General features: G+C 45.8%; 1 protein-coding gene across 1 annotated transcript in view; it reads left to right on the forward strand.

Moving 5' to 3' along the window:
- nkain4 (sodium/potassium transporting ATPase interacting 4) overlaps positions 1-13,995 on the forward strand; it is a 37,468-nt gene that overhangs the window by 2,778 nt on the left and 20,695 nt on the right. The window contains exon 2 of the mRNA XM_071924951.2: positions 13,133-13,270. Within this exon, the coding sequence (XP_071781052.1) occupies positions 13,133-13,270 (138 nt within the window). The remainder of the gene's footprint in view (positions 1-13,132; positions 13,271-13,995) is intronic.

Raw genomic sequence — 13,995 nt, forward strand, 5'->3', positions numbered from 1 at the left:
GGTTTATAAAGCTGTCAACAGGCTGCCTAAAGAGTCCCAGAAGACTCCTGGAAACAGCTTTATTTTCCCCTGGCCCTATTTCTGGGTGACCTGACACTTCCTGTCTGCAGGGACTCACACACACACGCACACCTACACATTCATATTTATGAGTTTAACCTGCAAAGAGGGGTTGCGTTGAACCCCACATGACCTTTCAATAGGTCATCAGGTTGTATGTGTGTGTGCTGCTGCATATATATGTGCATGTTCACATGTGTGTCTATGGAGCGGTACAAGGCGGCCCAGGCTACGCTGGCTGAAGCGAGCGCATTGACAAGGAGCCAGGTTCTTCCCGGTCCATTACAGGGCGAAACTACCATTAACAAAACAACATACACCGCCCCTCAGATGTAAAAATAGCCCTTGTGAACCGCTGTGTGTGCTAATTAGTCAGGCAGAGTGCTTTGATCAAACCTCTTCTGGCATCTCGGCCATCCCCTAATTGAATTGCGGTGCGCTTTCCTCATCAACAGGCCGAGCAGTGGGACTCGTCTCTCTGGGACAGAAGGCAACAGATAATGAGCCTGTATTGATCGAAAAGCCTCTGCTCCCTCTTCCTTCTGTAGCCTAACTGTTCCAGACAGTGGGCCTGGACGGTTGTCAGAACACTGATCAGCCCCAGAGAATGGACAAGCGCTGGCAGGCAGCCCTGTCCGTCTAATGATTTGTTTGGACTCAAAGAAACAGGCAGGCTCGTTTTTGTCTCGATGGGTTTTTTGAGGTGTTGACCTAAAGTTGACCCGGCGCGGAAGCGATTCGATTGGCCGGAGTTAGTCCAGACACATCGCGAATGTCAGCGGCAGGCCCCCCCGAGGAGAGACGTCGCTCCGAGTGGAGCCGCTCCACGGACGGTGGGTGATTGATGGAGGAGGCCTCTTCGTTGGTCATGGCGGTTTTCTGTGTGCGACGGGTCGGGAAAGGACAGACAGGCAGACGCGCGCACACACACACATAATCACACGGAACAAGTGTAATGAGCTCAGAACTGAACGTTGACCCTGAAACTGCTTGGCCATAACTGTGTGGGCAGCAGTGACGCATGCAGCCGCACACAGACAGAGACACACACATGCATGCATCCCCCCCCACCTCCCCCCCCCCCCCCCCCACACACACAGCTGTGCATTCTGAGCTCTGAGTTATAGGTTAGTAGGTCCAGTGTGGGGGTAAAGAGATTGCAGCCTTTGTACAAGCGGAGGAAGTGCAGCTTTGTGGGACTCTGCTGAGAAAGACAGCGATTGAGAAGATGAGAGGCGTGAAGGGAAGAGCCAGGAAGGGGATTTAGTTGATCGCAGTGAAGGTGAAGAGCAACACTTTCATCTTGTCACAGTGAATGACTTGGTCCCCCCCCCCCCCCCCCAACTGTCAGGGTGTTGGTCAGTGTTTCCGCTATTGTTCCAGTAATGAAGAACTGTCAGTGGTGATTCATGGTGCAGAGGCAGTAGAGATCTGCAAGTGTAATGGAGTTATTAGGAAGAGGTGGAGGCATTACACTATGGTCTTACCTCATCCTCAGCCTCAACAACACAAGTCAAACTACCCACAGGCACTGTGTGTGTGTGTGTGTGTGTGAGCCTGCAGTATTATGCACCACACTGCCCACTTTTCCTCTCCCCTTTTGATGACACAGCTCTGTTTCTAGAGAATATACTCGCTTTGTTGTGAAGGCTTCAGAGAAGAAAACAGAGTTCAGCCAAAGTGCTGCTCAGAAAGTTTTGACAACAGGGAATCAGAGCGCCTCACACTGAAGAGTGTTATCTCCAAAGGCGCGACATCGTCCCTTGGCAGGTATCACGTCATTTTCCTCACATTACAAAGGATTTAGGCTGTTTTTTTCCCTGCCTCCGCTGCTAATTCACTTGGTTTATGGCAGCGCTAAGATTCAAATTTGCTGCTGAATATTCATGAGCTTAGGGATGCTGGATAGCTATCCACACACTGTCTCATCCACTTCACCCATCTACACACACACACACACGCGCGCACACAAGGTCTCGGCCCATGGCTTTGATATTAATGCATCACACAACTGTAATTAAGCATAATTACTGCAGCTGGAGCAAACGACATGGCGATAAAACATTGTATGCTATCAGGCCAGCAGAGCTGTGTGCGTGCGTGCGTGTGTTTGTGTGTGTGTATGTGTGTGTGAGAGAGAGAGAAAGAGAAAAAGAGAGAGTGAGAGAGTTACTGTTCTCGTCGTGTTCTGTCTTGCCAGTACTCAGGAGGAGCGATATATTAAAACCTGGTACCTACTGAAATATGAAAGCTGTTGTTGGCAAGAGCTTGAAGATTTCAATTTTACCAGTTACAGATGCTACAGACATCTGTTAAGGGTGTCTTGTTTAGCGTGTGTGTGTGTGTGTGTATGTCTCTGTGTGTGTGTGTGTGTGTCTGTGTCTCTTGTTTGGTGTGCCTTTTGTTGAGTATATGTGTGGAACTCGTTTAGTGTGTGTGTGTCCACATGAGTGTGTGTAGCTTGTAGTGTGATCAATGATAATGAACTGTATTTCCTTGGCTCTGCCAGGTTGATGGAAGAGATCGGCTAGAGGGAGTACAGAGGATGGTCACAGCTCTTTTATCTCTCTGTCTCTCTCTCCCCCTCTCTCTTCGTCTTCGCCTCTCTGTGCCCGCTATTAAGTTTTCATAAAGCCTCTCTGGACTGTGATTCATATCGGTGCGAGCAGAAACCCATATTTTTTTTTACTATTTGTTTCACTCCAAGAATGTGTTGGCTCGCACAAATGGCGGCAGAATAAGATAGCATCCCTATCTGAATTATCCATGCAGAAACAAACTGTGTGTGTCTGTGTGTGTTAGACACAGCTTACTATGCAGAGATGGCATCTATAATCCAGACACTGATGGAAATCTATATGTTGGCTATACTATATTACTAAGAATGCGGAGACGGGAAAAAACAGCGCTTCAGCTTTGTAACTTCTGATAGATTGCATACGTCTTATAAGGCTGAGGGATTAGTTCATGACTGGAAAGGAATATTTGGTGGTGTTCTTTCTTTTTTATCACTTTACAGGAAGTGCAGTCAGAAGTTACTTTGCAAATGTCACTTTCTTGTTTTTACGTGACTCATCGGAGAGTTGCTCTTTGACAGTTATTCAACCCATAAACTATTCACAGAACGGCAATCGATAGCCATAAAGCTCGGCCTTTCTGTTAATTTCTCTTTCTCCTTTTTTTATCTGCCTCTCTTTTGCTCTTTCTTAAAGGAGCGCTCACTCCTACAAGCATTCCTTTTATTTACTGAGACAAGGTGAACGCTGAGTGGGAGATGCAGGACAGAGGGTTGTGACAGTATGTGATCGTGGGCCGTAGAGGCGACAGGAGTTCATGTGATTTCATAAGTGAGGGTCTTAACCCCCTCTTACACTGTCTCTAGGCACTTTTCCCTTTCTTTTTGAAGGTCAGGCGGGTCACCATAATTAGGTATGTGTGAGCGTGTGTGTGTGTGTGTATGTGTGTGAACGCTGTGCTTGTGCTGTCAGATGGACCCCTGGTGTTCAGCGCTGATTGTGCTCTTGACCCAGGCTGTGTTGATTGCTATGCCTGAACAGCATTCATCCACAGAAAAGTGGATCCTGACAGGTCTTGTCTGGCCTTAGCTGCGAGAACCAGACCCATCAAAAGGAGCGGATTAAACAACAGCCTCGCCGTGTCTCAGAAAAGGTGTGTGTGCGTAGGTCAAAAGACAAGGTGACTACATAATAAATTCACACTCACAGCCCAAAGACTTTTGGCACCCCTCCCCCCTGTGTGCCAGCGTGTCATCATCTCACCTGAGAGCATAATGCATCCTGGGTACTCAGTCGATGAAGAGCGCCGCTTGAATGTGTAATGAATGCTCAGGCTCCGCCCTTATTATAACACCTAGTCTTTGTTTTAACACAACAACGCTCTTTCTTTTCCTTTTCTTCTTCTTCTTCCCCCCATTCGGTTCCCCCTCTCTCCCCCTTGCTGCTTATTCTCTTTCCTTTGGTGGGAGACCAGGTTTGAATGTGTTTGAATTATTGATTGCCGTCTGATTTATCACTGGGGCCTGAGCCTCTGGAGATCAGGGGGAGACGGAGATAGAGAGATGGAGGGAAATAGAGAGAGAAACGGGGGATGGGTGGCGGTTAGACCTCTCGCTCTGGACCAATTATGAGCATGACCCCCGAGACCTGAGATCTCTATGTTTAGCTATCCCCTCTTTCCCCTGGTTCTGTATCCCCCTCGCTCTCTCTCTCTCTCTCTCTCTGCTGCGCTGTTACCACGGAAACCTCCACGTATACAATAAGATGCTGAAGAGCCTGCAGGAAATAAAAACCAACCTGTCAAAATTGAGGCATGGGAATTTATGATGCAAATCTGAGGTAGCGTGCTGAGGATAGAGAGGAGTGCTGGTGGAGGACCTGGGGGGTTGGGCTGCGTGGAACATGGGGCTCAGCACACATCCTGCTTTCAGGACAACTGTCACTCTAAACATAGCTCCACTTACATATATAGCCTTTAACCTCGCCACAAAAAACTACCCCTCCCAAAATGCTACATAGCACCAAACCAGATGCAGCTGAGTGATTCACAAACCCAACTTCACTTCTCCTTCTAATGATCTTGTTTCATACTTTCTGTCTAAGGTCGCTTGTTACACAGACAAACACTTTGATTCCAGCCAGAAGAGACACTGACCTTCCTGTTGTTTTTCCTGACCTTTCCGGGAGTCTGGCGTTGCTGTTCTCGCTCTCTGTGTGTGTGTGTGTGTGTGTGTGTGTGTGTATGTGTGTGTGAGAGAGTGGTGTGTGTTTTGGTTTATGATAATATGTGTGCTCTTGGAAACACCATCTCCTCTCTTCGTCCCTGGTGGCCCTTTTACAACTGTTCACCATTTTAATGTCTTCAATTTAACAGACCATTAATTATGTGGTTATACTGAAAACCTTGGGCAGGCAAATGTGTGTGTGTGCATGTACCCAGCCGTCCACAAGCTTGCGTGTATGCATGCGTGTATATATGTGTGTGTGTGTGTTCCACATCAGTGACACTGCAATATTAAGCTATAATGGAGATAAAACTAGAACTATTTGCGAGCCCATTTCTCTCTTTCCATTCCAACAGTTTCGGCGGTGTCATTTGTTATAGTGCGGCGTCGAATAAATTGCTTTGGGAGCAGCGCAGCCAGGATGACTATCTTGACGGATCACGCTCAGCTGAATGGCTGCAAAGCATATTCATCTCTCTCAAATCCCTCCACTGTTTTTGGCATTCAGTCCTTGTTTTACAAGCGGCTGATCACTTCACGGATGTTGTTCCTCTAATTGTGTTGTGTGATCAAACGGTTGGACGGCAGCGATGCACACAGCATAACTTCCTCTTCTGCCGTATGAAAGATTAAGAGTGATGGTATTATGATGAAAAGAGCAGCGTTACTGACTCAATTATGGAAAGTATAACTGGAGGGTACAAACTGCTGACAGCTGTTTGCCGTTCTCGACTGCGTATACATGATGAGAATTTCCACTGTCGCAGCTAAATTGCCTCCTCGTTAATTGGGGCGAAACCCAAACAGTTTGTGTTAGATCTGGGACATGGGGACAGGCAGCGAGGGAGAGAGGAAGGCTTGGTTTAAGCTGCTCTCGTTTTGTCACTTTTCCTTCCATCCCATCTATCGTTCGTGTTTTTTGGGGTTTTATCCGTCTTTGTATCCTTGTCCTGCTTTTGTTCTGTCAGCTCCTCTGAGAAATCAAAGTATGTTTGTGTGTGTGTGTGCGTGCTTTTGTGTCGGTGTAGGTGTGAGTGCACATTTGTGAATGTAGTGCGCTGCCTCATCTCTGACACCGACACAACAAACATGAATTTGGAGCCTGAAGAATAGCAGAAAAAGCCTCAAAAGTGGCATTAATCCCTCGTGTTGACGTTGAGATCTGTTTAACATCCAACGCTGCTGCATTCCTCTTAATAACACCGTTAAGATGATGCAGCAGAATCCAAATTAGCCTCTAATAATCCAAACATTGCTACCTTTGCAGATAAACTTTGAAGAGAAAAAAAACCCTCGCCTGTTGGCAAAGTGGAGGAAGAGAGATAAAGGGAGGAAGAGAGACAGAGAGAAAGATAAGCGTTATACAAGAGATACAAGCCCATGTGAGAGGAAGGGTGTTTGCTGTCACAGCGTATAGGAATTTGAGTCATATCTCAGTGAACCCTGCTGCACCGTCACGTCAGCTTGTTGATTTTTGCGTTAAAAGCCTCTAAATCTGGTCGACTGTCTGTCAATTATCCAGTTTGTTGTCATTCAGAAAACAGCGAGAATGAAAGCAGTCGGACGTGGGCAGATGTGGAACAAGTTAATTGGGATGAATGAAAAAGATTAGCTATGACTCAGATAAAAAAACAAGACATGGCTGCTCACTAAGTGGAATTCTTGGAACGCACTTTTACGCATTATCCCCTCTAATCTTATTCCTCTGATCCGCACTGTTGGCGTGGGCAAGTCTCACCAACAAATCTGCTGTTGTCCGCGTTTGATGAAGTTGTCCACACACTTGTGCCAGAGTGTGAAATCAGTGTGATCTCTCGGAGAGGGAGAGGCATTCATAGCTAACCCGCACACAGCCCAATAAAAATATGCATGAACACATTAAAATACCCAATTTCCCCACGGGGATTATTAAAGTTTCATCTAATCTCATCTATTCCAATGAAATATAAGGTGATAAGACGCCGTGGCTAATTTTCTTTTTTACCTGATGGATGGCATCAATGAAGATTACAAGCTTAAATTAATTGAATTAAATGATGTAATAAGCATATCTACTCCTGCTCTTACACTCCTTTTCCCTGTTTTGTAATCTCCTCTGTTTTTACAAGCACGCCGCCTTTGTGTTCTTTAAAGTGCTACATAATTAAAGTTGACTTGACAACTTTCTCTTTCAGGATGCTTAAACATTTCAGTAGAAAACAATTAACAACACAGGGAAACAATTTAATACAGACAGACACTTACAAGTGCATCAATTCTAATAGAGGGGCTCATTGCAAAGACTAGCACTGAGCATTGAAGACCAGCAGCAAGCACACACACCTACTAAACAGACCCAATGACGTCTTTGGTCACCTCCATTTCTTTCAGAGCGTTTTATCGGCGAGTCGGGCTGGACCCGTTCTATCTTATCTTAGTGTGATAGGTCTGGATAGTAGTTTTGTATTAGAGGAAACTCGAATAGTGTTTATTGGTCTGTATTCTAGTGTTTTACTCTTATCTGAGGGAAATTAAATGCAGTGTCTGGGTAAGAGATTCTCAAGAGCGGACGAAGGACGATTGAAGGAGATGACCAAAGGGAGGGGAAGGTGAAAGGAGGAAGAGCAGAGGAGAGGAGACGAGGGGATGAGGAAGCAGGGTAGCAGATGGAGAGAGAGAAAGGAGATCAGACTGTCTTAGAGTGGGACGTCTTGAACCACTAACCAGGCCAGTGTGGACAGACTGGACAGTCTGCACATGGACGGCATACAGAGAGGGAAGTGATCCACAAACGAAAGGAAATTAAATTAAATGAAACAAAATGAGACAAAGAAAAATTAATAGAATAGAAAAGAACCGCATTGAACTGAAGTGAATTGAAGTGAACTGAAGTGAACTGAATAAAACTGAAATGAATCTCATTGAATTGCAAATTTCTGTCTTCCCAAGTCTAGAAAAAGTGCCTCATCTCAAGGTTAATAACAACTTATTTTAAAAAGTTACAATACAGGATAGACCAGAAAAGTATAAAGTTAAAGTAGGGAAACTCAGTTCACAGCACAGGCTTCTTTTTCGTGTTAGTCTCAGTGGGAAGGATTTGCTGTTGTGTGTTCCCGATAGTGCTGGGAGATTAGCATGTTATTAGCGCTCAGAGCGCTGGAAGTTTCACATATTTCAACTTTCAGCAAAGAGCTCCACGTCTCAAACAGTCACTTTGCCGCAGTAAGAGCCACAACTACTGCTTTCCCCAGTGTGTGTTTACCTAAAACAAGTGGTACTTCATGGACACAAAGGGGCCAACTCCTGTGTGTGTGTGTGACTCTGCCGACTGTATTTCAAACTGCGGACAAGAAAGTGGCTTATAAAGGCACCCTGCCTCTTAATCCATGTGCCCAGCACTGCTAGGCCAGGCACCACCAAGGGCTATCTATCTATCCAACTTCCCATGCTCCCACTGACTGTCACACACACACACACACACACACATACTGAGATTGACGCCATTAGTTACACAAGGACCAGGCAGACACCCGAGTATAATGGCTTTACCCAGGCGAGAGGTGAAAAATTGGATTGGAAAAAGTTTTTGAGAAGTACTTTACTGCCTGCTGGGAGTCACGGAGTAAAGACAAGCCCGGGCAAAGCATGGCACATTATAAAAAAAAAAAAATCCAGCCAGCTTCTGAGTCACGGGTTGTCTCTGTTACTGTCTTTCTCTTCATTTAGGCTCGGTGTAGAATAGATTTGGCCTAATAGGCAGGCACTTGTTTTGATTTCCCTCAGGAATGTGGTAATTCAGACATTGCATACAAATTACCCTTCAGATTCTTATCATTTTATCAGGGCTGGCCTCACTGACTAATGTGTGTTTGTATGTGTAAGTAAAAACAAGCCATTAGCGAAGCCAGGGAAAACAGGAGATTTAATGGTAATAGGCATCCTCTGTGATTCACCCTTCAACGTCTCCTGCCACTCCTCAAACACCAGTTGCTTTGCCTGTGTGAGTCAGAGTCAGTTGGAACCGAACGCTGAGAGGAGACTGAGTCATGTAGCCTACAGTCACACAAAGAATGGGCACACACACACACACACACACACAGAGAAAGAGAAACGGTGATGTGATTTATAGTACCTGGAGGCTAGGGAGGGAAGGAAGGGGGCGGAGGAATAGAGGGGTCACCAGTCACATCCGTCCTCCGTTGCTCTGGGGAAGCCTCGTCATCTCCGTCAGCCTCCTATCCCCTCCCTCCCTCTCTCCTTATCAGAAATGTATTCCGCCACGTCAGTAAAGCTGGTGCCAACGCACCCTCGGGTTATTGATCGCGCGTAACCCGCCAAAGCCGGGCCGCCACACCTTCTGGTCTCTTCATTTGAAATCCCAGCAGGGTGCTCAGACCGAGCAAGCCTGTTTTTCATGCACCTCAGTCACTTATCTCCAACGCACATGCACGTCTTAATTAGTTATCAAACGATGCGGATCAAACGTTTTTTTGTTTTTTTTCTCCCAGACACGTTCTGCTCTGATCGTCTCATCACTCTTTTATGCGTGGCCCATTTTCCTCTCTCCTCTTGGATGGCATGTTAAAGAAGGTGATGATGATTGAAATGTTTTGGGGCTTTGATATGCTCGATTTGTGTAGGGGGACGATAAGACGGAGGGATTATGGTGTGTGTGTGTGTGTATGTGTGTGTGTGTGTGTCCATTTGTGTGTTTTTTTAAAGCCCCGTTTGTGTGTGTGTGTGTGTGTTTTATGCACACCTCTAGAGAGCGAGCGCGCGACTGACAGAAGCAGCAGGATTGAGATTTACGATCCCTGTTAATGATCTGGTATCATGTGGCTGAAGGAGAGATTAATTGAGGCTTTCAGAGAACCAGGAATAGAGGCTGAAAAAACAATGAGCAGAGAGAGAGAGAGAGAGAGAGAGAGAACGATGGAACGAACGGGCGATAAAATGCTGGGAATAGTGGAGGTGCAAAGGGGCTTGTTGCATCCTGCCATCTTTCCCACCCCCTAATTGCATAGCATTTACGGTGGGAGGATAGGTGTGGTGTAGGGGTAACACACACAGGCTTTCATGCACACACACACACACTCACACACAAATACGCACTAGCAGATTCCGTCACCCTAGAGGGAGTCATTTGGGCTTGCAGGAGGGTGGCGGGAGGCTTTTAGGGGCCGTTATGTAGTGGGCTCAGTTCCTGGGAGAGTATTGGTATCTATTTGATCAAATTCTACCCCACTCCCCAGTAAGCCGCTTCCTATGAATTGTGGGCTATTTGTGCCTATATGGGTGTGTGTACGTGTGTGTGTGTGTGTGTGTGTGTGTGTGTGTGTGTTTCAGGGTGGGCAGAGTCATTTCCATCCCTGATTGATTGTTGTCATCTTGGTGGATTATTGGGTTAGCAGAGAACGCGATAGGCTCACTACAGCATCGCAGAAGAGAGAGCAACCCCCCCACACATGCACATACACACACACACACACACACACACGCACAAAAGCACGCACACCACTCATGCCTATACACTTGTATAATTCAATGACTGGTGGAACTATTCCAGAGGAATGGTCCATGGCCGTATCTAATGAATAAAACACGGGATCTAAACTATGTGTGTGGGATGGATAGGCATGTGCTTGTGAACATGTGTGTTATATACTGTACTGGGGGAGGCAGTCCATGTAGGATGGGCGTCTTGTACAGGCATGAGGACATAGTGCGTACATGTTTCTGTGTGTGAGTAGTGTGAGAAAAAAGAGATACAGAGAGACAAAGAGATAGGAGAGAAAGTTAAAGACTGTCAAATTGCGAACGAACCGCCGAACGCCTAGTTTTCACAAAACTGTCACACTCAATTTACAGTGCCGCTAAAGACATTTGACAGCTTACAGTGGAAATAATTTCATCAGTTATTTTGCTGACCAAGTGGAAAGATGAGAGATCCATGACACAAAACTCAATTAAAAAGCCTTTATTCAATCTGGCCAGTCGTAACTTGAAGTAAAAAACTGCACCTTTTTTCCATCATGATTAGGAGGACCCTTTCTTATCCAAACAGCACCCAACCTCCTATCTTTAACATTAGAAGATAAGAAGCATTCCAGCACCCTATCTGTTTTCTGTTGTTTTGTATAGGGAGCCAAGTTTCTACAGACTTTGCCTGGACAAACAGATATGGGAGGTTAAATATACTGTATATTATATTCAAGTAACCATCAAGGTCTGTCTGCTGTTTTTAATTGTCATTAATTGTCAGATTTTGTCAACTGAGCAAGTACTCATTGATATCATTGATCAGTTGCAAAATTGCCATTCTCACATTCCTGTTCTTGTTCAAATCAGTGAAATCAGGAAAATTTGGACGCTTTATCTTAAGAGTTTAAGTGGATTTTTATGTTTCATGTTTTCACAAATGAAAATGAATTGACGTTGCAGGACGTTAATCCAAGCATTCAACTAAAAAAGTCTTATTTGAGCAAGAACCTGACAAACGATGAGTCAACTAAAAAGGGGACAGCCCTAATAAGCACCTTAACCCATTTTATGCCATTTTCTTTCACTGTAGCCTAGTTGTGCCTTGTCTCCGCTGATGTCCTCCCTCCTCCAACTCTCTAACCATGACCAGCGGCCTGGCAGAAGATGTATGGCCCCTTTTACTTTATTCATTTCCCTCGGCCCCTTCTCTATCCAGGGGATAGACAGAGGTTATTATAAGGCAGGGAGCTCAGTCACTCTAATTTAGCATGTGTCGTTTGCGATTTTCTCTGTATCTCCTCTCATCGCTCCATTTCGTTTATCTTTGTTTTTTTGCCCTCTTTCTTCATAAAATTCTCCCCATCCGTCTCTATTTCGTTTCCCACACTCATTTTTTTCTCATTCCGTCCGAAATTAAGGCTTTATCTCTGGATTGGTGAGCAGTTCCTGGACTTTGATATGATGCTGCTTGATGTTGATCCCAGTTCGTTCACCTCGCCCTCTGTCGCTTCGCACCCTGTCTGTGGAGTTATTGCCCTCCTGCTTTATGTGAAGGAGCGTTCATTTTTAATTATCACCCAGCATTTGATCATCTCTCTCTCTCGCCTGTCACAATGTCTCATCGGGTTGCTGGTAACATTTCCATCCCATTAAGAAGAGCAGCCGTGGCTGTGTACCAAGTGTGTTTGTGTGTGTGCGCGCGCGCGTGTGTGTGTGTGTGTGTGTGTTTGTGCTCGATGGTGCGTGCCTATCATTGTGGCAGAGACGAGATTCCACCCTCCCTCATCCATCTTCATGCGGTTGGCTGGAGATGACATGTCGACACACGACGAAAACACACCGTTGCTCGAGACACACACACATGCACGTGCACACACACACACGCACGCACACACACCTCGTCCTGGCAATGGAATTCTAATTAAATGCCTCGAACACCCCCCCCCTCCCTCCTCCTCTTCTTCTCTCCCTGCATTTTCTCCCAAATGGCATGCTAATTGACTTGATGCAAATAGAGACTCACAGTCTTAAAGGTTCAAATTGCTATGTATTTTTTTTGCTGTTGCACAAAATGTCAAAGCAAAGCAAAGCACTCGGGTAGAAGGGAGGGCGAGACATAGAGAGGCGGTTTTGTCTTAAAATGAATAAATAATAATAGATCAAAAATGTATTATATGTTTCTCTCAATCTTGTTTATTTAAAAAAGAGCTGAAATAGCTATTGAAGAATGCATGGAAAGGGTGAGTCTGTACTGAAAAATTGTGGAATTCGTCTTTTCATTGTAGAGGGTTTAACTTTGCGTGTGTGCGTGTATCTCTGTGTGTGTGTGTGTGTTTATACACACGTTTATGAGCGTGTATTTTAATAAGTGCCTTGGCTCAGCGCTGTGGTATTATTAGGGAAGGCCCTCGCCTCCCGTAAAGTTCCCAGAGCGCTCCCATTCCTGGAGGCCGCTGGCAGGAAGCTCGGAAATTCTGAGCTTCCCTTCGGCTCAGCAGGGGTTGAATCGATGAATCTGTCATTGTTTATTTTGTTACACTTGTAGTCCACACCTTTGGACTCTCTCACTGTCGGAGGCTAAGCACTGTAGCTGTTTGTGTCAAGTCTCTCAGTGTGGGATTGTTGGCCAGTAGCTGTGATGTGAATAGATATGGTCCTCAATAGACTATGAACAATGCATGACCATGAACTCAGTGCATGCATACTTACTTGTGTGTGTGTGTGTGTGTGTGTGTCGTGCTGTTTTATGAGACAGAGGTAGCTTTGGCAGCCCCTTGATGTTCTTTGCAACTGACTTTAACAGCAGTAGAGGCGATGTATTTACATGTAAACTGGATAACATTTCTCTGTCTCTCTCTCTCTCTCTCTCAGATGTTGGCATTGGAGAGGCAGGTGTTTGATTTCCTGGGCTACCAGTGGGCCCCCATCCTCGCCAACTTCTTCCACATCATCATCGTCATCCTCGGCCTCTTCGGCACCATCCAGTACCGGCCGCGCTACATCGTGGTGGTGAGTGCTCACGTCTGAAGAAGAGGCGTTTTGACTAGTAAACTCTGTAAAAGCCTGTCACGTAATCCTATTCCTTGCGGTTTTTGTTAAGCAGCGTCACGTCACTTCGCGTTAGTTCTTCACCTAAGGTGGTAGATTGGAAGTCGGGTGTCGTTTGCTGCCTTTCCGTTCCAATTGCTAACTCTGCTGCTCTCTCTTACGCATTGTTTGCCACCCCTAATCACTCTAATCCCATGGTAATTAGGGCTAATTAATGAGTGAACGTCTGTGTACGCTGCACTCATAACCAAGTGCACCCGAAAAACCCACCTCAGCTCCAATCCTTTTCGAGCTGAGGATTTGTCTAAGTCTTGGGGGTAAGGAGGGGTGTTTGGGTGGGGGGGGGCAGGGCTAAGGAGCTCATCAGCTTTATACCCCAAGTCTAGATTCTGGACAGAGAAGGTCATTCTCCGACGCTCGGTGCAATGAACGCGCCGCATGTTGTTTCATTCCCATTGTTAGAAAGCTATTACTGTGAAGCTACGTAAATGTGCTTTTACACCATTCTGTTTTCATTTGACACCATAAAGATCATCCGAGGCATTAAAAGCCTATTTGGAGCAGCATTAGTGGAAGTGCAGATGGCGAAGTTAACGACAGGAAAAGATTGGGAGAGAGAGAACGAGAGACAGAGACGGAGAGAGAGAGAGAGTAACAGAGAAAAACAGAGAGGCAGAGGAGATGGA

This window comes from Centroberyx gerrardi, chromosome 14 (assembly GCF_048128805.1).
Source record: "Centroberyx gerrardi isolate f3 chromosome 14, fCenGer3.hap1.cur.20231027, whole genome shotgun sequence".
Lineage (NCBI taxonomy): Eukaryota > Metazoa > Chordata > Actinopteri > Beryciformes > Berycidae > Centroberyx > Centroberyx gerrardi.